The sequence below is a fragment of the Pristiophorus japonicus genome, chromosome 11 (assembly GCF_044704955.1).
Source record: "Pristiophorus japonicus isolate sPriJap1 chromosome 11, sPriJap1.hap1, whole genome shotgun sequence".
Lineage (NCBI taxonomy): Eukaryota > Metazoa > Chordata > Chondrichthyes > Pristiophoridae > Pristiophorus > Pristiophorus japonicus.
The window spans coordinates 29,666,229-29,692,886 of NC_091987.1; the positions used below are offsets into that span (position 1 = coordinate 29,666,229).

Sequence of the window (26,658 nt, forward strand, 5' to 3'; positions counted from 1 at the left end):
AAACAGTGACTACATTTCATTGGCTGTAAAGCTCTTTGGGAAGTCCTGAGGTCGTGAAAGGTGCTATATAAATACAAGTTCTGACTTTCGTTCAAACGTTCATTAAGCACTGTCCCAGCTACATCTAATCAAGAAGAAAAATCCTTAAAAAAAAATCCTTATTTTTTTCATTTATGACGAGAAACACGTGTTGTACTTTGCCTGCACAAATTGAGCAAATCTGACTCCCAAATAATAAGTTGTTTACTCCCCGTTACCCTGGGATTTTATACAAGCACCTCCTGTGTAATGTGGTACCAGCTTCACAGCTCTGGGCTGCAGGTTAAATCAACAGAGCTCATTCTGTTTGACATTTTGTCCAGTTGTGGATAGGTATGAGAAATCTCAGTAAGTTATCCAGAATAAATGCGGGCATCCACATTATTAATAAATCTAAAGAATTTCCTTTAAGAAGAATGCACAAAGTTTCGGGAGAAAGAAACTGGAACACATTGTAGGAAATTAAGCATTGATTTGATTTTGCAGTGGAGTCCTCGTTTTAAAAATAAACAGTTTGTGACTAATACTATAGCTCAGCTCGCTGCTCATGAAATAAAGCATTTTTAATGAGTAATTAATTATGGTAGAAAAGTAATATTAGACAGCTATGTGGTAAAGACCTCTCCATAATTATACCTATGTCATAACATTTTGGTATTCACTTAATAAAAACCATAGGACATTTTTGTTCTTCTGCGTGTGTGTGTATATGTGTTTTGAAACAGAGACTTTGCAACAGGATGTGGTTTAGCACTGAGCACTAAGCCTGGCCTACACCAGGTTTCCTGTCAGGCTGTGACTATTAAAGGCTGGGGCCGTTATCTCCCTGCTGTCAGGCCCGGCTAACAGTAACGCTTGTCCTTCGTGCCTCACTTCCTTGGTTTCTTACAGCATTTCCTGAGCACAAATCGATAAACCATTGACATGCTTTGGAAGGGAAAAAACTTTTAAGAAAGGCACAGGAAGCTGATGTTTAAAATCTCAGTCATACGGGGCCCAGAAGTGAGAGAGAGAAAACTTTTTCTACAAATTTGAAGCTGTCTAAACTTACCGAATTTGCTGCCAAGAAGTGGAATTGTCTCTCGTGAAAGGACAACCAAGGGATCCTATCGTTTCTTTTCGCCCACAATGTGGACTCTGTAAAAGTCATTTTCTATGACTCCTTACTGACTAAGCGTCGTGTCAGGATGTGAGTCCGCTCTGCCTGTTGGCTGAGGCAGATTCGCAGATTTTGGTCTTTTTAAAACTGATGGTTGTTTTCAGACAGCTCTCGTGGTAGAGCAATTTGAGGCAAAGATTATTTAAGTCATCTTGTTCACCCATGAAGAACAAGGGAGCAAAACAGAAAGGAAAACGGAAGGGTGCGAAGGACACTGCATTTGGCTGTGACCTGGGCGAATACTTACAGAACTCCGGACAGGATGGTAAAGTAAACGCTTATTATGTTTGATGTTATTTTTAAAAGCTGCTTCTAAGGGTGTCTTGTTAATCACTGCGCAACACCAGCGTTTCTATTTCTGTTGTAAACTGTGCTGCAGTGCAATCGGCAGCCCGGTGAAAGGAGCATTTATTCCGTCAAACTAAATCGCACCAGCCCTAACTTGGAAACGGTAGAAATTTACATGCAGCATCAGTGGATCCTTTGTATTTTACGGTCTGCCTATAACATCAAAATGTGGAACTTCAAAAGAATTTCCATGCAAGTCCTGTACATTTGCAAGCTTTGCGCTTACTCTCATTTTTGTGCAGTCAATTGGTTTCGAATCATTGCCTCCTCGGACATCACCTCACTGCTCCTTTGCCAACTCTATGATTTCTTGGTGGAACTGCATTAACACAATCACTTACAGTTTATTCCTTGCAATGTGTAGCAGTGTGACAACAATTTATCGACTAAAATGTAAACGCGATACAGTAACTAACACACACAACAAATATTAAATGGCAGTGCGTTAGGCAGGACTGCTACACTTGTAAAGTCATTTCTAGTTTAAAAAAAAGCTTTCGCTAACTCTATGGTCAGTCATTTGTTAAATCAGGCAGGTAATCAGTCTGGAGGAGAATTTGTCTTTTCTAGTGACAGTATGTGACAGAGGTGATGAGGGGGGTGGGGAGGATGGGGGGGGAGGAGGGGGAAGATAGGATGGGGGAGGGGCACCGCCGGTCTGTAGAATGCTCGACTGTAGTTGCAAAAAGAAAGGTAGGAATTGATCTCAAACTACAGGTTGAAATCATTGGCTGGTTCCCAAACAGCTGGCAAACAGATTTTTCTCAGTGACTGCACGATTCAACGATGCTACAAAGGAGACGGAAGGAATTTCATGGCTGGAAATTCTCGGCTGTTGGCAGGTGGAAAAAATAATAATTTCTGTGAAACCAGGGGTTCAGACGAGGTTGAAAGTGGCTGAGGAGCATATTACAGGGAAAGGTTCCTTGGATTTCTTACAGCAGGTCATGTTCTCCTTTAGAAACTCTATCCCGTGTATTTGCATAAACTGAGCATGTCTCCACTGATTGTTAAAAGAACAATACCTCATATATTTATGTGGACACACACACTCACACACACATCTCCAATGATACATATTATATGTATTACATATGATTCATTGGCTATCGTTCAACTTGAGTTGTCATTGTTTGTCCAAAAGTGCCAGGAAGGCCCACATCAATCCAGCCCACTGGTTAGCGAATCACTGGAGATTGCTTATATCATCACTCTGCCAGCACGAGACTGCTTCCTCTTCATTTTGTTGGGAAACAAAGCATTTTTTTTTCGAATACACTTCCACTTGCTTTAGCGGTGAGCTCTTTTCTGCACTTGTGAAGAGGGCACAAGGAGTGCTACACTACATCAATAAAAGTGTTTCGGGTCTGACCAAGTCCAATTGTTCAAGGGTGGTTCGGGAGGTCAAATCGTTCGAGCTGAATCTCTTATGTTTGCTCATTTTAGCGAAGAAACAGCCTCAAATAAAGGGGGAGGGACTGCCAGTGGGGAGCGTCAACATATTATTTGTTTGTGTTAGCGCTCAGAGTAGTCAAACTCTCATTAGAAACATTAGTTAAAAGTTCAGGGGGAAAACCCCACTTTTAAAGACTTGTTAAGAGCTAGCTATGAGAAATTTGTGCTTAATTATGGTAGAAACCTGTGAGAGGGGGGGTAATTAAAAATTTTTTGTCTTATAATACACCTGTGAAGCACCTTGGGACGTTTCACTACATTAACGGCACTATATAAATACAAATTGTATTGTTGTTGTTGTAATGTGCATCACGTTTAGTTTGTATCTACCGCTCATATACAGCAACTTCTCACCGTTCAATGCATTTCAAGTTGTTGCTGTTGTGGTTGTAATTCAATAGTGAGTATTTAACTCCAGTTCATACCTGCTAGCAATGGGGGAGAAGTGGAGAAGTTCATCAGCATATCTGCTCGTTTTTTGGGCGTAAAATCAATTTTAGATTGTGATTAGCCGTGCCCGATTTCCCCCGAAAGTGCGCTGAATGCCTTTTTGGAAGCAGGCAACTTTTAGGTGAGCAGGGTGCCCGCTGGAACCAGGCGTTAAGCGCCTTGCACATGCCAACCGGGGTCCTCATGCCAGTTGTAGAACCTTGATTGAAATTGGTGTGCAAATGGGCAGAGCTTGTGCCATGTCTGCAGAATTGTTCATCCTGGCTCCACAAAAATACTGTTGGCCACGATATCTTCGTGTAACTCAGGGGGAGAACGCAGCACACTTCCGTGTACCGACTGGCTCCTCATCACCCTTCACCAGAGCTATCCTTTCATCATCAGTGCTCTCTGACTCACCCTGGCTTTCGGCTTTTTTAAAAGCTTCCGCATTGTGTGCTTCTGTGCTGACGTCTGCTTCCAGCAAGGGAAATTACATTTGCTGATGTATTGAGTAAAACAATTTTGCTTTGACTTGAAGTCAAGAAGGTTGTTTTTTTTTTTCATTCCAGGATGTGGGCATCATTGGCAAGGCCAGCATTTATTGCCCATCCCTAATTGCCCTTGAGAAGGTGGTGGTGAGCCCCTTCTTGAACCACTGCAGTCCTTGTGGTGAAGGCACTCCCACAGTGCTGTTAGGGAGGGCGTTCCAGGATGTTGGCCCAGCAACGATGAAGGAACGGCGATATACGGCCAAGTCAGGATGCTGTGTGACTTGGAGGGGAACGTGGAGGTGGTGGTGTTCCCATGCGCCTGCTGCCCTTGTCCTTCTAGGTGGTAGAGGTCATAGGTTTGGGAGGTGCTGTCGAAGAAGCCTTTGTGAGTTGCTGCAGTGCATCTTGTAGATGGTACACACTGCAGCCATGGTGCACTGGTGGTGGAGGGAGTGAATGTTGAAGGTGGTGGATGGGGTGTCAATCAAGCGGGCCACTTTGTCCTGGATGGTGTCGAGCTTCTTGAGTGTTGTTGGAGCTGCACTCATCCAGGCAAGTGGCACGTATTCCATCACATTCCTGACTTGTGCCTTGTAGATGGTGGAAAGTCTTTGGGGAGTCAGGAGGTGAGACACTCGCCACAGAATGCCCAGCCCCTCACCCGCTCTTGTTGCCGCAGTATTTATGTAGCTATGTGTCTTTGCTTTATGAAGTGAGTAGATAGTACATTATGAGTCAATAAGCACCTTTACCCATTTGTGTACTGCACTATCATTACTTGCGCTATCAGACAGTTAAGCACGATCTATATATGTGGAGATGTTGATGTAACGTATCATGCAAATCCAAGTATATTTGAATAACAAGTTCTGCCCCAACTGTGATGTTTCACTGCATTAAAGGTGCTATATAAATGCAGGTTTTTATTGTTACTCTTCTCCATCCTCTGAAGGCCCCATGTCTTCCAAGCTGTCCCTACCTAACAACTCAACAACAGCATCCACATAAGGAGTGTCCTGTTTCTTGTCAACGACTCCACCAACTGGTCCACACTGTGAATTCGGGAGGTGTGCCAATTTAGCCTTTAAACGTGAGAGCAGTTCCTTCCCTGCAGCACATTTCCCTCGCCATCTCCTTGCTTGTATAATTTCAATTACACAATAATACTATTTTCTATTATTTCCTACATCCTCACTAACATTTCTCCCCATGAGTACAGTACTTTTACATTTATCTTTAACAACCCAAACTTTTCTTCATGCCATATAACTCCTACTTTACAGTGAGATTTATATCCTATCTTTGTGTTCTCTATCAATGCATAGAATTTCTTATGGATCTACTGCCAAGTCCTGGGAGTCATGAGGCAATGCTGACCATATCTCTGATGACCTGCCACATCAGTTGTGTCCTTTACATTGTTGAATCAAAACCCACTCATATCACTTCATTGCAATGGCGGCCAGTGACTGATATCTAACAGGGTCTTTTTGTACTTGTCGTCAATCATTTCTCACTCTACAGCCAGACGAAGGAAACATTGACACGTCTACTCAGTGAGCTATTATTAGTTGCTTGAGAAGTGATAAAGGCTCATTATTGCTTTTGTTTTGTTATTTTTATTTGCACTAATGAAATCACATTCTCTGGAAACACATTTCTAGACCATGCCTTCCCGCAATTTTGTTTATTCTTTCAAGTTTCTATGAAAAGCATTCATTTCTATCATCTTCCTCAAAATAGAGGGACCGATGGCCCTAAAATGCTGGGAGACCCTAGTTTGATCATTGCATTCCCTTGCTGCATAGTAAAGTTGTTGTTTGTCATAAGTGGGAGACTGAGGGGTGCAGTGGGTTAGCTTTCAGTCCTTCTGATTCTGCAATCACAAAACACAGCACAAACCAATAGAATGAAGGTCTCTTCTCAATACCTTGTAAGGGCTCCACATGAAATGGATTTGGCTTGTCTCAGTCCAGGTTCCCATGCGAATGTGATAAAAATGCTCTTCGCTTGGCATAAACAGGCACTAAACTGAGAGGTCATAATGACAGTTAGTTGAGGAATAAAATCATGTCACTCTGTGGCAGCATCAGGCACACTTCTGAGGTTGGGGTTAACATGCATTGTCGGGGCAGAGTAAAGGAAGCTTTACTCCGCACCTAATTCTGCTAACACCCCTCACTAACCTTGATGAGTACAGAAACTCTCCAACGTAACCCTGCGATAACCAATGTTATAAGTGAATCTTTAGGGGCCCCTTTATTAAAATTGCTTCAGAATTAGACAAGTGACGAGCAGCCTCCACTAATGGAGTGGAGATGTACTATTATCAGCATTATTACAGAGAACCACAAGCTCCTAATGCCCCTAAGGAATAGGACCAGGTCATCAATCCGTGAAAATTGTAACTTGGTCTCTTCAAGAGATTAGGGTTCATGCTTAATTTTGCTTCTGTCACCCAGGAGATGCCTATGGTCCAGTAGGGACATCTTATCTGATGCTTCACAAAAAATGAATGTGTTGTGACAATTCCTCTGGCAAGGTGCAGGAACATGTTGAAAGCTGCGCAGTTATGAAGTTGTTTTTTCCCCCCCAAAGATATAATTTATTTTCTGTCGCACACCAAACTCATGTCTGGAACAATCCACAAAACACTTCCAATCTAGTCTTTGACAATAGTTCCACACCTGTGCATTCTCCACAGACCTCATTCACAAAAAGTTTAGGTTGCAGGGTACTTTGCAGAGTCTCATACAATCAAGTATTTTATATATTTTTTCCTTTGCCAGACTGGGTGCTTCTGCTTTCCCCGGCTTACATTATTCCACTCATCATGTACTTCATGTTATTTGCTTTTTTCCAATACTTTGATGAAGACACAGGTGATGGAATTAGATAGCCTACTAGCATTCTACCATTCAAAGTTTACTATCTTTATTTATTGGTGAATTGGCACTACTAGGCTGAATGTTGTCCCCTGTGTTATTTTATATATGATAGGCAGACAGATATTGGGGCTGGCTGTCGTTGTTTTGAATATATTTATTCTCGGGATGTGAACATCACTAATGGGGCCGGCTTTTATTAGTCATTATCACGTTGCTGTTTGTGGGAGCTTGCTTGTGTGCAAATTGGCTGCCGTATTTCCAACATTATAATAGTGACTACACTCCAAAAGTACTTCATTGGCTGTAAAGTGCTTTGAGATGTCCAGTGGTTGTGAAAGGCGCTATATAAATCCAAGTCTTTCTTTTTTTTTCCCGAGTTGCTCCTAAGAATGTTCGCTCGAAGCTGTGCAGCCACACAGATGCACAGAGTCTGTGAGGTTCCGCGCAGGCCACTCACCAGCTTTTGCATTATAAAAACGGTGCATGCACAAAATTTGAATGGGCCGCGCAGCAATTTAAAGGGACCGCGTACAAAAATAAATTAAAGGAAACATTGGTGGTGGGCCTTCTACTTGAACTGCTGGTAGCAGTTTGATACAGCTGAGTGGCTTGCTAGGTCAGAGGGCAGTTAAGAGTCGACTACATTGGTGTGGGACTGGAGTCCTATAAAGGCCAGACTGGGTAAAGATGGCAGATTTCTTTCCCTAAAGGACATCAATCAACTAGTTCATAATCACTTTTACTGATGCCAGCTTTTTCTTTCCAGATTTTTAAAACTGAATTCAAATTCTCAAACCGCCTTGGTGGGTTTTTGAACTCACGTCCTGTGGATTATGAGTCCAGGCCTCTGAATTACTAGTCCTGTAACATAACCACTCTTAACCAACCAACTGGTAAGAGCAATTGAATTGCCTGCTCGGGGGATGATTTGAGAATGCGCGTCAATTAGTTATTACGCCTTCCCAGAATCCTCAGAGCAGCCTCTACATTCAAACCTGAGAGTAGAGAGATTAGACGAACCACAGAGACAATTCTAAAGGCAATAACCAACTGGTGGTGATGGGGTTGTTCTGTGGGCAAAACCAAAATGCTAACACAATCATTGGCTTGATATTCCTCGCATGTGCCCTCTATCTACATAGGAAATAGGAGCAGGAGTAGACTATTTGGCCCCTCGAGCCTGCTCCGCCATTTAATACGATCATGGCTGATCTGATCATGGACTCAGCTCCACTTCCCTGCCCACTCCCGATAACCCTTTATTCCCTTATCGCTCAAAAATCTGTCTATCTGCACCTTAAATATATTCAATGACCCAGCCTCCACAGCTCTCTGGGGCAGAGAATTCCACAGATTTACAACCCTCAGAGAGAAGAAATTCCTCCTCATCTCAGTTTTAAATGGGCTGCCCCTTATTCTGAGATTATGTCCCCTAGTTTTAGTTTCCCTTATGATTGGAAATATCCTCTCTTCATCCACCTTGTCGAACTCCCTCATTATCTTATATATTTCGATAAGATCACCTCTCATTCTTCTGAACTCCAATGAGTATAGGCCCAACCTACTCAACCTATCTTCATAAGTCAATCCCCTCATCTCCGGAATCAACCTAGTGAACCTTCGCTGAACAGCCTCCAATGCAAGTATATCCTTAAATACGGAGACCAAAACTGTACACAATACTCCATGTGTGGTCTCACCAACACCCTGTACAGTTGTAGCAGGACTTCTCTGCTTTTATACTCTATCCCCCTTGCAATAAAGGCCAACATTCCATTTGCCTTCCTGATTACTTGCTGTTCCTGCATACTAACTTTTTGTGTTTCATGCACAGGTCCCTCTGTACTGCAGCACTTTGCAATTTTTCTCCATTTAAATTATAATTTGCTTTTCTATTTTTTCTGCCAAAGTGGATAACCTCACATTTTCCCACATTATACTACATCTGCCAAATTTTGGCCCACTCATTTAGTCTGACTATATCCCTTTGCAGATTTCTTGTGTCCTTCTCGCAACTTGCTTTCTCACTGATGATCCCCATTAGGTCCTGTACATTCACTGATTTGTAAGTAAAAGTCAATTACATATATCAATTTGTTTTATGCAGTCTCAAACCTCGAATTATAATTGTCTTTAAACTCAGATGTGACAGTCAGTTAAATCTGCAGCAACAGAATATTAGTGATGATCCATTCAGGTTAGGATTGAAATCTGAATGAATGCTGCATGTTGCTGCACAGGGACCTGATCTTCCACAAACTACAAGCAATCAGCTAAGAAAACCTCTAGGCCAATGAGACAAGCCAGAGAGTAAGGAATAGAAGAACAAATGGAACAGTGGCCTGAAAGCCAAGGTTCAAGGGTCAGATATGGGCAGTAGTTTGAATAGTGGTAAATGGAGCACATAAATGCATTTAGCAGTATATACTGCAATGGAGGAGGCTGCACTGTGCAAAACATCTTCAATCATTAAGGAAGGGGCAATGGCCAGAGACAAAGCTCAGAATCACAATTTGAAAACTAAGCAATATAAATAAGACTAAAGTTATGCGGTATTATTGAAGCAGTTTTGCAATATATAAGCCATTAAATAGAAAATATTTTGGGTATGATAGCATAGTGGTTATATTACTGGACTAGTAATCCAGAGGCCTGGACTAATGATCTGATAATTCCCTTGCTCTTTTTCAAAATAGTGCCCATGGGATCTTTTACATCCAGCTGAGAGGGCAGATAGGACCTCGGTTTAACATCTCATCCAAAAGACAGCCTGGACTGGAAAGTCAGCCTTAATTTTTGCATTTAAGTCTCTGGCTTGGGACTTGAACCCACAGCCTTTTGGCCGAGAGGCAACAGTGCTACCAACTCAGTAGTGCAAGTCAGAAATGCAAGTTGTGATTTGTGACTTTCAAAGCTCATAGATCCAAGTGACACAGGAATACACGCTGATTCTAGAAAACACAGACTTCCTTGGAGAGGCCCGATCAATAACAAAGCAATGAACAGCAATGAATAAATATGACTTCCAGGCTAAATTCTCTAGTTAATTAAGTTCTGAGTTTCTTGGGAATATCAGGTGCTTTTACAATGAATTTGGAGTTGTGGGGAATAGCAGTCCAACAGAGACCTGTGACCTCTGTGAGCCACAGTTCCCTATTTATCATTCCTACTCCCATTACTCCAAATCAAGGCCCGCTGTAAGCCAAAGGCCCATCATTGATGGTTAAAAGGTGGTGAATCTGTTTCCATGCATACAGCAACTGGTGAGAGCCACACAGATCTGGGTTTGTAATACAATCAGGTCTATGGAGCTCTCATTGAAAGTTGGCATGCAGGTACAGCAGGCGGTGAAGAAGGCAAATGGTATGTTGGCCTTCATAGCTAGGGGTTTTGAGTATAGGAGCAGGAAGGTCTTACTGCAATTTAACAGAGCCTTGGTGAGGCCACACCTGGAATATTGTGTTCCGTTTTGGTCACCTAATCTGAGGAAGGACATTCTTGCTATTGAGGGAGTGCAGCGAAGGTTCACCAGAATAATTCCCAGGATGGCAGGACTGACATATGAGGAGAAACTGAATTGACTAGGCCTATATTCATTGGAGTTTAGAAGGATGAGAGGGGATCTCATAGAAACATATAAAATTCTGCCGGGACTGGACAGGTTAGATGCAGGAAGAATGTTCCCGATGATGGGGAAGTCCAGAACCAGGGGGCACAGTCTAAGGATACGGGGTAAGCCATTTAGGACTGAGATGAGGAGAAACTTCTTCACTCAGAGAGTTGTTAACCTGTGAAATTCCCTACCACAGAGAGTTGTTGATGCCAGTTCATTGGATATATTCAAGAGGGAGTTAGATATGGCCCTTACGGCTAAAGGGATCAAGGGGTATGGAGAGAAAGCAGGAAAGGGGTACTGAGGTGAATGATCAGCCATGATCTTCTTGAATGGTGGTGCAGGCTCGAAGGGCCGAATGGCCTACTCCTGCACCTATTTTCTATTTTTCCATGTTTCCTGCTTTATTTCAGAGAGAGCCACCAATAGCAGGAGTCAAGGGTTATGGGGAGCGGACAAGGAAGTGGAGTTGAGGCCAAGATCAGATCAGCCATTATCTTATTGAATGGCGGAGCAGGCTCGAGGAACCAAATGGCTTACTCCTGCTCCTATTTCTTATGTTCTTATGTTCTTATGTACCCCGTGCTCGTTATCAACAACGTCCCTTCAGGGTAAAGGTGCCAGTTATCTATTGTAAAAAAGTTGGTGCCTTCACTAAAATAATAGACTGTAATAGAAATGCATGAAGTGACCATCCGCTAACATTGGCAGCAACTTGGACAACGGGTTATTAATTGCTGTGACAAAAGCAAAATACTGCGGATGGTGGAAATCTGAAATAAAAACAAAAATGCTGGAAATACTCAGCAGGTCAGGCAGCATCTGTGCAAAGAGAAACAGTTAGCGTTTCAGGTCGATGACCTATCATCAGAACTGGTGATTTCTGTAACTTCCCTCTTGTTGCTTCTTTTTGTCTTGTCTATAAAAATCTTTCAAAACTAAACAATTCTAAAGTACACCCACTACTGACCTATGGATGTTCTCATTAGTGTAGTGACGTAGAAAAGCATTTGAAACTGTTAAGGGACTCTGTATTTACTGAGCCTGGGTAGTATTTAATAACAATTATCGACGATTTGTTTCCTGCACCACAAATGTTCTACAGATTCAGAGTTTACTTTTCTACAAAATGACAGTTAAGTCAGCCTGTGCTTGCCTGGAAAATAAAAGTTATATACAGGCGTTCTTCAGATTATTGAAATGCAGACATTAAAAAGCTGAAGGTGTGGTCCCTAGCTAGTTTAGGATTCAGCTAGCCTTTTGTGTCCAGGGATTCCCATGCCTGCTCTCAGCTGGGCTGGAAGTGAGGTCTGTATTGGAGAAGGGAAATGGCAATCGATCGCAGAAGACTTGATTGTCATCAGAAGAGTGGTCAAAGAGCACTCAGGGGAAAAAGTACCTTGATTACCTTCGGCCTGATAAGGACCTCAGGCCCCAACCACCAACACTCCCAGCCCCCAACCCCACCCCATTCCCCTCGCAAGAGCACGGCAGGTGGCTGAGTGGGGCAGGTGGCTGAGTGGGACAGGTGGCTCAATGTGGGACAGGTGGCTCAATGTGGGACAGGTGGCTGAGTGGGACAGGTGGCTAAGTGGGACAGGTGGCTGAGTGGGACAGGTGGCTCAATGTGGGACAGGTGGCTGAGTGGGACAGGTGGCTAAGTGGGACAGGTGGCTGAGTGGGACAGGTGGCTGAGTGGGACAGGTGGTTGAGTGGAGCAGGTGCCTCTGTTGCACCTCTGCAGGTGCAAGGCACTAGCCTTGATTATTGAAATGACGCCATTCCCTGCGATTTGGGACGGGGTCATAGCGAGACCAAAATGGCAGGCAGAAGTCTGGTTCCACTGCACCTTCATCTCCCTGAACGGATACATGGAAATTCTAGACTCATATTAGGAACGTGATTGAACTTTGAAAGGAGAAGCATAGATTGAAGGCACTTTTACGCTCTATCAGTGCAGCCAACAGAGAGACCTGGTCTTCCTCCATAGTGTTAACAAGCTCAACTCCCTTATCCCACTGGAACTGCAGACCCAGTGAAATGTGGATCTACCATTCTGGCATCAGGATAAGGTAACCGGTTGTAGCAGTGGGAATGCAAGGACAGACCTCAGTCTCTCACAATCCGAGCCAAAGAGCCGCTAAATATAGTCGCATCTTGAAATGATAAATACTGTACAAAGAATGATGTGCAGTTGGGAATAGGGAGACAGGGAGGAGTCTACAGAGAGCTGCTGGCCTGGGTTAAATAGCAGAGACATGGGAATGGATGAATATTTTGAAGTTCAGCCTGATTATTTTGGGGAATTAGGGATTGTATGTGAAAGGAGCAAATCTGTTGCATTCCCTGTTTTCTACAGCTTAACATCTTTTGTTTTTCTGCTTACGACATGCATATACCCCCACCCCTGAGGCTGAGGCCTCCATCTAGCCCACTCTGAGCAGACCTCTCCAGTACTGGCACTGAGCACAGCAGGGTGAGGGGTGAAAGCAGCAGACCAGCAAACACCACTTATTCCAAATCTTGGAGGATTTTAATTTTCACGCCCGTGACTGATGAGAACATAAATGTCCCAAATGTCTATCATTTAGTTGTCTCAAAAAATATATATTTGGTTCACTATCGAGTGTCAGTCATACAGCTAAAAGCTCACAACCCACCTTCCCTAAATCAGGGACAAAATGCCACGTTATAAGCTGTGTTATTTATTAGTTACTGTATTCAGTCAGGAAACAGCTCAGGAGCGCTCATAAAGACCTCGGTAGGTGGTCTTTGTATTTACTCATTGCAGCGGATCAATTAATTGCCTTTTAAATGCAGCAGTTCTGACATTTATCACTTTAATAAAATCTGCTGTCTAAGACTTGGATGTATTCGAGACAGTTGCCCTGGAGATACAGGGTGGAATTTCCTGTGGATTTGCACTCGAGACACGTGCAATTGAAGTGCAAAGCAAATAGCTGGCGTAAATGATTGAGGAAAATTGGCCGCAAGTGTACTAAGCACGTAATTTACATTACGCCCAAGATTTCCTCGACCTTTTACACCCATCTATCGAACCCTGTGCCCGAACGCATCTCGGCTCGTTTATAATGGCTCCACCCCTAGGCTAATGAGCCGTAACACAGGGATTTTCTGCAATTACACTGGTTCAGAACGGGTTTTAAATTACGCCCAGAGTTTCAGGCACGCGGGCACCTATAGTCAACAAATCAGCAGATCCAGGAAGTATTGAAGCCATTCTCATCCTGCAAATCCTGACAGTCGTTTTGCAGTCCTTTTGAGAAATAAAAAATGTCTCGTCGATGGCTCCGCTCGCCATTATCATAGAGGAGGAGGAAGAGAGCCAGAGAGAGGAGAGTGGAACACCAGCAGCATAGATGGCCCCATGCAAGTATTCACTCCCCAAGAGTGTTGAGGCCTCAGCTGGTAGTCGAGGAGACATTTGAGGAGCTGATTGTGCGATGGCTGCACTTTACAAAGGAGGCCGTGGGCCGACTCTGCGACTTGCTCCGTGATGACCTAAAGCCTCAGACCGCATGTAGCAGAGCCCTAACTGTAGAACTGAGTCACCACGATCCTCAACGTTTTCCCGTCTGGATCATGCCAGGCATCCAGGGGAGATCTGTGCCAGATTAATCAATGGGCAGTGAGGGCCTGCATTCAGCAGGTAACAGATGCCATTTTCCATAATTCATTCAATTTGGAATGCCCACGGCAGGGCAAAGGCAGAGGACATTAGGTTTCTGCAGGATTGCTGACTGCCCCAGTGCTGGGATGAGTGATGGAACACACGTTGCAGTAAAAGCCCCCATTAGAACAACAAATGCTTCCATTCCCTCAATATTCAGACAGTGTGCGACACAGAAGCGGGGGTCTGTCATGATGCATTTACTGCACACAGTCCGGTCATTACATGCATGTTCTGACACTGATGATGCATTTTCGTGCCTCACAGACTAAGGCTGAGGGGAAATACAACCAAGTACATGCATCCACCTGGAGAGCCATTTCAGGTGCTGAGACAGGTATCGGGGTGTGGGGAAAGTCATCATGTGCTGTGCCCTGATCAATTTCACCATGGCGGAATGTCTGGACCTTGACGTACTGGGGGAGGAGTCAACGGAGCAGAAGATCCTGGACTGCAGGAATCAAGGAATGTGGCATGTCCGCAGGAGGCATCGCTCGAGAGGACAGTTTGGACAGAGGGTATGGCAGTCAGCAGGCAGGGTGATTAGCTGGCCTAATGGTCAGAGGGCAGAGTGGTCAGAGGGGCAGAGTGGTCAGGGGGCAGATTGGTCAGAGGGCAGAGTGGTCAGAGGGCAGAGTGGTCAGAGAGCAGTGTGGTCAGAGGGACAGAGTGGTCAGAGGGGCAGAGTGGTCAGAGGGCAGAGTGGTCCGAGGGCAGAGTGGTCAGAGGGCAGAGTGGTCAGAGGGCGGGGTGGTCAGAGGGCAGAGTGGTCAGAGGGCAGAGTGGTCAGAGGGGCAGAGTGGTCAAGGGGCAGAGTGGTCAGGGGGCAGAGTGGTCAGAGGGCAGAGTGGTCAAGGGGCAGAGTGGTCAGAGGGCAGAGTGGTCAGAGGGCAGAGTGGTCAGTGGGCAGAGTGTTCTGATGGCAGAGTGGTCAGGGGGCAGAGTGGTCAGAGTGCAGAGTGGTCAAGGGGCAGAGTGGTCAGGGGGCAGAGTGGTCAGAGGGCAGAGTGGTCAGAGGGGCAGAGTGGTCAGAGGGCAGAGTGGTCAGTGGGCAGAGTGTTCTGACGGCAGAGTGGTCAGGGGGCAGAGTGGTCAGAGGGCAGAGTGGTCAGAGGGCAGAGTGGTCAGGGGGCAGAGTGGTCAGGGGGCAGAATGGTCAAGGGGCAGAGTGGTCAGGGGGCAGAATGGTCAGAGGGCAGAATGGTCAGAGGGCAGAGTGGTCAGGGGTCAGAGGGCAGAGTGGTCAGAGGGCAGAGTGGTCAGGGGGCAGAGTGGTCAGGGGGCAGAATGGTCAGGGGGCAGAGTGGTCAGGGGGCAGAATGGTCAGAGGACAGAGTGGTCAGGAGGCAGAGTGGTCAGAGGGCAGAGTGGTCAGAGGGCAGAGTGGTCAGAGGGCAGGGTGGTCAGGGGGCAGAGTGGTCAGAGGGGCAGAGTGGTCAGAGGGGCAGAGTGGTCAGAGGGCCGGGCGATCAGAGAGCATCGCTCGAGAGGACAGGGAGATCAGAGGGCAACTTGTGGGACAGGCTTTTACCCAATGAGCGTCTCCTATAGAGGTCACAACCAGAAGAGTCAGACACAGCTCTCTTTAACTTCAAGGATTGTTTTATTACATAAAATGTTTCATATGGTTAGTAAACTTTAACTAGAAATTTTAACAACTAAGTACAAATGTTTTCTGTAAAAGTTAAATTCTTAGACATTTGAACAAATTCTTACAGGAAATCCAATAAATCTTAACTAGGCCCTGAGAAACATAATTTAATTGCAGTGTTTTATGGCAGTGTTAAACTCTTTTTACAAATTTGTAACGATTTCTACATTAATCAACACTCGGAACCATTGAAAACATGGGATAAACTTATGTAAACTTTAGCAAATGTTACAGCGTTTGCAAACTTTGACAAATTTAAACATAGATTTAACCTCATTGGCCCTGATTTTAAAGAGGAAGTTCGGGTATGGTGCGATCCCACGAGTCAGGGGACATGGAGGCCCTGCTATAAATTTTCTCTGACTCCTGTCCAAGCACTCCTGCTTCACCTGGCCCAGAAGATGACCTAAAATATAATTAAAAACTTACCTTGCTGGCCCCTTCTGGCCCCCGATCCACCTCCCGGCAGGTGTAGCCTGATGGGGAAGCTATACCTGTCCCCTCCCACCCCCGTTCAGGCCTCTGACTAATATTACAGATTATTTCCCGATGGCATCAAGATATATCATTCCAGAGCCTGTCAATGCTGCATCTGGATACAATGAGTATAAGAAGTTGTTCCTTGGTTAGAATGAGTGCAGGAGAGGGGACCCTGGATACAGTGGGTGGTGGACATTGTCACATTTGGGGTTTTTGCTTTTTTTTAATCACAGAAAGGATTTGGAGATTGAAATATGTTTGAGTGTTATGATTTAAAACAGAGTGAACTCACCCAGGTTTAAAATAAGACAAAGGCCGCACCATTGAACATGTGCATTAAAGCCAGTTGGGCCATTTTGGGAAATATCACAGCCCACTGTCTATTTCAAACTAGATCAATTGTCTCTTCCCTGGACCTTCTGTCAGGATTTATTTTGAGAAGGGCAGGAGAAGTTTTCTTCAATCCCATACCTCAACGGGGGTGTAGAGGTAGCCAGTTTTATTGGCAGGTTGACTGGCGAATCACGAACCAGGGAGGAAATCAGTATCTCTGCCCTTCCCGTGGCTGAGAACTCAGAGAGAGAGAGCAGAGGACAAAGGGGCACATGGGCAATCAGTCAGATTTTCAAATAAGCGATTGTGAGCTACAATCCTCGACTCACAGCTGGAAGCAAAAATGCGGGAGATCAGAAATTGCTTAGAAAGGTATTGCATAAATAAGTAAGTCAGGCCATGAAAGGGACAGGGTGCCTGGTTTATTCTTGTTCCCCCATTTTTTGAGGAGAAAAGTGAGATTGAGTAAGTGAGTAGAATTTACTTTGTTATTCTGTTAATTACTCGCTGTCTATGAAATAAAATACCTCAATGATTCGTATCTGGCCTTGTTTCACCAATATTTCTCAGTCCACTTTTGTGATCTGAACTAGATATTGTGTTTTCCACATGTGAGGATACATATCAAAGAAATGATAACCAGTTCAGATCACAAGAGGATCCTATTGTTACAACCCCTGGGTTATGTTATTGTAAAATTAGATATTGGGCCCACTCCTGAACTTAAGGCACTCAGGCCACTTATGCGAGCACCACTGTACCCAAGCAACTGTCTAAGGCAGACACATAACTTGTGGAGTATTTCATTGCTGACTTATCTTTGAATCAAAATGCATGCCCAGGAAACACAGCATGTTGTTGGCTCAACCAGTTATTTGAAGTGTAAATCTGATGACATTTGGACATTTTTAACTGATGATTTAACCAATGTAAAAACTGCCAAGGCAGTCAGAGTCTGAAAGAGTGATTGCAGTCAAATGAAACAGCTGGCTAACATAGACAAGTTTGATCTTTGTGTATTGGCATTGTGTTGGGATCAGTATTAGATTGTAATGCACTGCCTGAAAGGGTGGTGGAAGCAGATTCAATAGTAACTTTCAAAAGGCAATTGGATATATACTTGAAAAGGAAAAAAAATGCAGGGCTACAAGGAAAGAGCATGTCAGTGGAACTAACTGAATAGCTCTTTCAAAGAGCTGGCACAGGCACGATGGGACGAATGGTCTCATTCTGTGCTGTATTATTCTATGATAGGTGATCATTATAGACAAGTGACCAGTGTAATCGTTCATCCATCCAGTGATATTTATTGTCATTACTAGTCCAGTTCCATCACATTGGGGTGAAGTTGTGCCATGAATTCAGACTGTGTTGACTGTAGAACAAAATGGGACCACGGATCACTTAAAAAGGGACAGTATTTTCTGAATTAAATTCAGAGTATTGGCCAGTGGCTGGGAGTTCTAAGGCTATAATTCAATCCAGCAGGCACAAGGATTGTGGCATTGTAGATTCTTTAATCAGGCACCTGGGATAACAAACAAGTCATTTACAAAAGCGCAAAGACATTCCACTGCCCTTGCTTGCAGCTCAGTGCCTGCCTACTCCAAAACTGCCTGCTGCCTGACCCCTGAACTAGCAGAATACATTAGCAATGCACTGTTACTTGGATAATCCTACTAAATGTCATACTTCAAGATATCAGAGTTCAAGTCCTCCAAAAGTCACTAGCAGAAATCCCACAATCAAATTGCAACCTTTAACTCACTCCATTGTGTGCAGCATTTGCATCCAACACAAGCACTTTGTAGAAGGGATAATGGATTATTCAGAATGGCATTCTGAAAACTGGTTCAACTGTTGCTGAAAGGAAAGCTGATAAGATGCCACTTTATATCCACCAACTGTGGAAATTGTTTACCTGTGAGGTGTATGTTTCTGACCCTGTATCAGATGCTAGCTAAAAGACTTATATTTGAAATAGATTGAGTCTAAGTCTAGCAGTTTTAACTTTGATGCATCGATGATCCCATTAAATTTCTTTGTTGCCTCAGTTGGTACAGGTGACCATAAGGAGCAAAAGTTCCTAGGTATGATTCTTATGTCTGTCCTAAATTAATTGATGTACCTGAGGTTGGAGTAAGTTTTCAAATTGGCCTCAGCACTCCTGAACTCGGGAGAAGACAATTAGCCAGGGTTCCTACTCCCAATCGCTATCCAATGGCCCCGACCGGATAGCGTGCAGATGTGGGCATCATGAGGGGACTGGGATCAAGTGTGGGCGTAATGCTTTCTGTAGTCAAATAGTCTGCCAACACTGTCTAAGCTCATACATAAAACAGGGCCACTTGTGCAAGAGATCAATCAGTGCCTGTCCAACCGTATTAGGGTGGGATATTGGAAACCCCCCCACAAAATGCTATCCCAACAGCACTAAGGATGGCTGGGCTGCAGTTTAGACACTCCCGACCCAAGTGAAGCATGTATCACATCATTCTATGGCATCATTTGCCACCTTCCTCCTCCTGCCTGTAAAACGTGACAAGTAACCACTTCAGAGGTCAACAATCGGATCTTTCCCCTCTAGAAAAGTAATCCTAAACTTATTGGCCCAGAATTTGCTGGAGTATCCCGTGAGCTGGATATTTTTCCTCACCCTTCAGCTTGAAATTTTTTGCATTGCAAATTGCTGGAAGTGTGAGTTGCTAACATTATTATCTCCACAGTGTATTGTAATATCACAGGCTGAACATGGAGTCAGAATTATGTCTCACTGGTACTTGGTAGCAAAATAATTTAGAAATCAGAGACTCAATTTTCCTTTCCTGCGTTGAGTAGACAAATATTAATGGGACCACATGTCACAGGTTAGTGTCTTGTGTCTTATTAACACATTTGAACAGTTTCCTTGTTGCTTTCCTGTAACAAATAAACTGTGTTTCAATCCTTTGCTAATTCTGACATCAGATTTCTGACTTTAACACCAAGTCTACTTGTGGAAACAGGCTGGCGGGCCAATAAACTAAAGAGATGTGGTAGAGACATGATGGCACTTCCAATTCCCACTAATAAACCAAGCTTTTGGCTTTCCACATGGGCACTTCACTGTGTGATTCTGCAGTTCTTTCATTATCTTTTTCAGTACACAGGTATATGCGAGTGTGAGTGTGAGTGTGTGTACGAACGTAACAGGAATTCTGATTCTGTTGACTTTACAGAAACCACCTCCTTTGCAGCCTACGGAGGCCATTGTATTGGTTTGTTTACTCCAGCCGTTGGCAGCTGTATGTTAATATAAATATTATATCAGGCATTGTTGGGAGCACAGAAAGAGTTGGGAAAAGTTAAGGGGAGCAGGCAGGCAAGTGGACCTGAGTCCATGATCGGATCAGCCATGATCGTATTAAATGGCGGAGCAGGTTCAAGGGGCCATATGGCCTACTCCTGCTCCTATTTCTTATGTTCTTATGTTCTTAATTGTTCTGGGGTACCAGTGGGGCAAATATAGATATCTGGTTGTCCAATGCATGCTCCTGAAACCCTGGTCCCACATGCAATAGTTAACCGCAATTCAACTCAGTACACAAGCAACAGCATATGGAATGGAAAGAAAGAAAGAAATAAGAAAGAAAGAAAGATCACTTGCATTTAAATAATGCCTTTCATGACTCAGGACATCCCGGGTCCAGTTTAAGGACTAACATCTCTTGTTGTACGGTTCCAGTAATGATCTATAGATAAATGACAGCCAGGCCATGGCTCTTTAATGCTGGAGATGGGGAATTCTAGCATGGTTTAGGCAACTGTCATCAAACTCCCTGCTACGTGTACTAATCTGATATCTACTTAAAATATTATAGTTAAAGAAAAGGCCGTTTAAGAGAATGAATGCAGACGCAGCAGATAGGCCCTTGTCTCATTTAAAACCAAAAAACATCCAAAGTAAGCTTTTCACCGATATACCACTGTGATTAAGACAATGCCTTTTTCATTCTTACACCCAATGGGAGAACTTTATTGTGTCAAAAGTATTTTTTTTTCCTGTTTGGCTTTTGCAGTTCTTTCAATTTATAAAAAAAATCATGTATTTGTTAAGTTTGTGTCTAATGCTGTGTAGCAACCTATAGTATGTTTCCTTAAAAATTCCATGTTTTCTGTGGAATGATTGTTAACCTTTGACATTTGCTTTGGAAAAACAATGGACTGAAGTTGGATTTCTGACAAAAAAGCCGACTTCATTTCCATGTGTTTTTTTTGGTATCCTTTGTGCAACAGGATAGCATTTGCAACTATTTGCTGAGCTACCCCACGTTTTTACCTGATTCACCCGCTGTAAAACATACACCATAACCTTTTTGTCCTCCTGATTTGCAAATTCTTTAAAAAAATCAGCTGTGTATAATTCCTTCCAGTTGAATTATGTCCTTTGGTTCAAGGTTTTATAAATACATTTGGCCGTAAATAATTAGTTGCCCTCATTGGCAACTTCAACATTCTTCCTTCAAGGCATTACCTTGTGATGTTCCATCTAAAAATATCATACAGGAAATTCTTTGAGATACTTTTTATGTTTACTGGGTGTTTCTGGTGTCAAAAACAAATTGTGGAACTGCTCAGCTCCAAAAGCTGTCCCCAGACTTTCTGTTTGATTTAAAAATGTTGAGGTAAAAATCGGCTCCAAGTGCACATGAAAGGCACATGGATTCTCAATCTGTGATTTTCTGTCCGTCTAAGTCAATAGAAAACACTACTGGGAGTCCACACTTTCACAATATGTGCTCCCGGTGTACATCAGGAGTGGTGCAAAATAATTTTTACGCCTTGTTTGTGTTTCTATTTTGGCCATTTAAAACATCTCCTTGGTTCATATTTTCCTTTCTCTTGTAGAGAAAGAGTTAATAACTGTTATTTTTAAACAGCTGCCAAGCCAAATATCGATTAGCATAATTTCCCTGTGAGCAATTTAAAAACAGGACACAAGTTTCTTGAGCAATGTATTGTTGCTGTAAAGCCCAAAATTTTTAACCCTAGTTATTTCCATGGAAACTTGTTTGTCAAGTATACATTTGTAATTTGTAAAAATATAATTATTATATGTAACAGATAGAGAGAAGTAGGGGCCGAAATTGGGTTTGGGGCGGTAAATTCGAATGATCTGATTTTTTGCGCTGGCGTACTAAGTGCCGGCCCTGGCGTGTAATAGGGTAGCAAGGGCACAGAATGTACTCTGGGTGGGGAACTTCAATGTCCACCACCAAGAGTAGCTCGGTAGTACCACTACTGACAGAGCTGCCTGAGTCCTGAAGGACATAGCTGCCAGATTGGGCCTGCGGCAGGTAGTGAGGGAAAAACCTACTTGACCTCGTCCTGACCAATTTACCTGTCGCAGATGCACCTGTACATGACAGCATTGGTAGCAGCGACCATCGCACAGTCCTTATGGAGACGAAGTCCCATCTTCACACTGAGGACACCCTCCATCATGTTGTATGGCACTACCACCGTGCTAAATGGGATAGATTCAGATCAGATCTAGCAGCTCAAAACTGGGCATCCATGAGGCACTGTGGGACATCAGTAGCAGTAGAATTGTATTCCATTACAGCAGCAGTAGAATTGTATTCCATTACAATCTGTAACCTCATGGCCCAGCATATAGCTCACTCTACCAATACCATCAAGTCAGGGGACCAACCCTGGTTCAATGAGGAGTGTGGAAGAGCATTCCAGGAGTGGCACCTGGTGTACCTAAAAATAAGGTGCCAATGTGGGGAAGCTGCAACACAGGATTGCTTGCATGATAAACAGCGGAAGCAGCATGCTATAAACAAAACTAAGCAATGCCACAATTAATGGATCAGATCAAAGCTCTGCAATCCTGCCACATCCAGTCATGAAAGGTGGTGCCCTATTAAAAAACTAACAGGAGAAGGAGGCGCCATGAATATTCCCATCCTCAATGATGGCTGAGCCCAGCACGTGAGTGCAAAAGACAAGGCTGAAGCGTTTGCAACCATCTTCAGTCAGAAGTGCCAAGTGCGTGATTCATATCGGCCTCCTTCTGCAGTCACCACCATCACAGAAGCCAGTCTTCAGCCAATTCGATTCACTCCAGGTAATATCAAGAAACGGCTGAGCGCACTAGATACAGCTTGGCTATGGGCCCCAACAACATCCCGGCTGTTGTGCTGAAGGCTTGTGCTCCAGAACTAGCCGTGTCTCTAGCCAAGCTGTTCCAGTACAGCTACAACACTGGCATCTATCCGACAATGTGGAAAATTGCCCAGGTATGTCCTGTTCACAAAAAGCAGGACAAATCCAATCCAACCAATTACCGCCCCATCAGTCTACTCTCAATCATCAGCAAAGTGATGGACGGTGTCGTCGACAGTGCTATCAAGCGCAACTTATTCACCAATAACTTGCTCACTGATGCTCAGTCTGGGTTCCACCAGGACCACTCAGCTCCAGACCTCATCACAGCCTTGGTCCAAACATGGACAAAAGAGCTGAATTCCAGAGGTGAGGTGAGACTCACTGCCCTCGACATCAAGGCAGCATTTGACCGAGTGTGGCACAAAGGAGCCCGAGTAAAATTGAAGTTAATGGGAATCAGGAGGAAAACGCTCCACTGGCTGGAGTCATGCTTAACACAAAGGAAGATGGTTGTGGTTGTTGGAGGTCAATCATCACAGCCCCAGAACATCGCTGCAGCAGTTCCTCAGGGCAGTGTCCTAGGCCCAACTATCTTAAGCTGCTTCATGAATGACCTTCCCTCCATCATAGGGTGAGAAGTGGGATTGTTCGCTAATGATTACACAGTGTTCAGTTCCAATCGCAACTCCTCAGATAATGAAGCAGTTCATGCCCGCATGCAGCAAGACCTGAACAACATTCAGGCTTGGGCTGATAGATATTAGATATTTACTGCACGGAAGGAGGACATTCAGCCCATCATGTCTGTGCCAGCCGACAAAGAGCTATCGAGCCAAATCCCACTTTCCAGCTCTTGGTCCATAGCCCTGCAGGTTATGGCAATTCAAACTCACATCCAAGTACTTTTTAAATGTCATGAGGGTTTCTGCCTCTACCACCCTTTCAGACAGTGAGTTCCAGACCCCCACCACCTACCGGATGAAATAAGATATCCTCAAATCCCCTCTAAACCTTCCACCAATTACTTTAAATCTATGCCCCATGGTTATTGACCTCCCTGCTAAAAGAAAAAGGGAGAATTTCATTTATATAGCGCCTTTCACAATCACCAGACATCTCAAAACGCTTTACAGTAATGAAGTACTTTTGAAGTGTAGTCACTGTTGTAATGTGGGAACCAATTTGCGCACAGCAAGCTCCCACAATCAGCAATGTGATAATGACCAGATAATCTGTTTTCGTTGTGTTGATTGAGGGATAAATATTGGCCAGGATACTGAGGCTAACTCTTCTGCTCTTCTTTCAAATCGTGCCATGGGATCTTTTCCATCCACCTGAGAGAGCAGACGGGGTCTCAGTTTAACGTCTCATCCGAAAAATGACACCTCCGACAATGCAGCGCTCCCTCAGTACTGCACTGGAGTGTCAGCCTAGATTTTAGTGGAATTTGAACCCACAACCTTCTGACTCAAAGGTGAGAGTGCTGCTCACTGAGCCACAGCTGACACAAAGGGAATTGGGTCCTTCCTATCCACTTTATCTAGGCCCCTCATAATTTTATACACTCAATTAAATCTTCCCTCAGCACCCTCTGTTCCAAAGAAAGCAAACCCAGCCTATCCAATCTATCGTCATATCTAAAATTCTCCAGTCCTGGCAACATCCTTGTAGATCTCCTCTGAACCCTCTCAATGCAAAAGACAAGGCTGAAGCATTTGCAACCATCTTCAGCCAGAAGTGCCGAATGGATGATCCATATTGGCCTCCTCCTGAGGTCTCCACCATCACAGAAGGCAGTCCTCAGCCAATTCGATTCACTCCACGTGATATCAACAAGCGGCTGAGCGCACTGAATACAGCAAAGGCTATGGACCCAGACAACATCTCGGCTGTTGTGCTGAAGACTTGTGCTCCAGAACTAGCCGCGCCTCTAGCCAAGCTGTTCCAGTACAGCCACAACACTGGCATCTATCCGACAATGTGGAAAACTGCCCAGATATGTCCTGTCCACAATAAGCAGGACAACTCCAATCTGGCAAATTACCGCCCAATCAGTCTACTCTCAATCATCAGCAAAGTGACGTAAGGTGTAGTCGACAGTGCTATCAAACAACAATTACTCACCAATAACCTGCTCACCGATGCTCAGTTTGGGTCCGGCCAGAACACTCGGCTCCAGACCTCATTACAGCCTTGGTCCAAACATGGACAAAAGAGCTGAATAAGAACATAAGAACATAAAAAGTGGAGCAGGAGTAGGCTGATAAGTAGCAAGTAACATTCGTGCCACACAAGTAACAGGCAATGACTATCTCCAACAAGAGAGAGTCCAACCACCGCCTCTTGATATTCAACAGCATTACCATCGCCGAATCCCCCACCATCAACATCCTGGGGGTTACCATTGACCAGAAACTTAACTAGACCAGCCACATAAATACTGTGGCTACAAGAGCAGGTCAGGGCCTGGCTATTCTGCGATGGGTGTCTCACCTCCTGACTCCCCAAAGCTTTCCCACCATCTACAAGGCACAAGGCAGGAGTGTGATGAAATACTCTCCATTTGCCTGGATGAGTGCAGCCCCAACAACACTCAAGAAGCTCGACACCATCCAGGACAAAGCAATCCACTTGATTGGTACCCCATCCACCACCTTCAACATTCACTCCCTCCACCACCAGCGCACCGTGGCTACAGTGTGCACCATCTCCAAGATGCACTGCAGCAACTCACCAAGGCTTCTTCAGAAGCACCTCCCAAACCTGCAACCTCTACCACCTAGAAGGAACACCACCACCTGCAAGTTCCCTTCCAAGTTACATACCATCCTGACTTGGAAATATATTGCCGTTTCTTTATTGTCACTGGGTCAAAATCCTGTAACTCCCTTCCTAACAGCACTGTGGGGTTCCTTTACCACGTGGACTGCAGTGATTCAAGAAGGTGGCTCACCACCACCTTCTCAAGGGCGATTATCGATGGGCAGTAAATGCTGGCCTTGCCATCGATGCCTAGGAATGAATTTTAGAAAACTGTAATAGGACTTCAGCCATGTCTGAAACAAACACATAGATAATCATGAAATGTTAATGTAAGCAGAAAGGAAATGGGTTGGCGTTTGGTTTAAATAAGAGTCAGAATTTGAGATTGTTTAGAAAAAGGGAGTCATCCTCATACTCCTTTAGGTGTAAATGTTCTATAAAATATTCTAGTCCTAACATCCTCAGTTTCGCAAAAAGTCCAGACATGTATTTTTCACAATAAATGTCAAATCCCTATCTGAATTTGTATTTCCCCTACAGACCGTAAAATAGATGTTAGCTGAGCCCTTCAGATTGCTGTAGGTTGCTGTGGCTCTCTCTACATTGTATAAGAATCCAAGATTTGGAAGTGCTCACAAATCATATCACATCATTGCAATCATTCCATTGCTAAATCATATCCAGTGTGGCACATTGACGCAGTTGATTCATTTTACCTTTGCCTCAGATGAGCTACATTGTGCCTTTAAAAAAATAGTGCCATTAAAATAACAGTGACATTTTTAATAAAACACATCTGAAATTATTTATAGCTTTCGTGCATTGTTACTGGACACCACTATATTTAGATTTGTTTTAAACAATGCATACGAGCTGTGTTGACACTTCGAAATCTGCACTTCCTTTGTATAACCGATCCCCAATCTGAATGGGAGTCCACAACTGACTTTTTGTAACCCCACAGAATTTTCTCAAGACGGGTCTTCAACGCCTTTAAAGTCCTTAATATGTAACATTTTTTTCCTTCACTCATTTTGCACTAAAAGCAAGTTGTGGTAATAACATACGAAAAAACCCCATTATATCTGTCTACAAGACTTGCTCACTTAACTCATGTCTACTCATTTTGTTTAAATTAAATCCAGAAGAACATATGCAC

At 43.9% G+C, this 26,658-nt stretch overlaps 1 protein-coding gene across 1 annotated transcript in view; it reads left to right on the forward strand.

Annotated features, from left to right (window-relative positions):
* Positions 1-824: 824 nt before the first annotated feature.
* The window catches only part of arhgap31 (Rho GTPase activating protein 31), a 145,333-nt gene continuing 119,499 nt past the window's right edge, over positions 825-26,658 (forward strand). Inside the window, exon 1 of the mRNA XM_070893293.1 lies at positions 825-1,463. Within this exon, the coding sequence (XP_070749394.1) occupies positions 1,361-1,463 (103 nt within the window). The 5' untranslated portion in view covers positions 825-1,360. The remainder of the gene's footprint in view (positions 1,464-26,658) is intronic.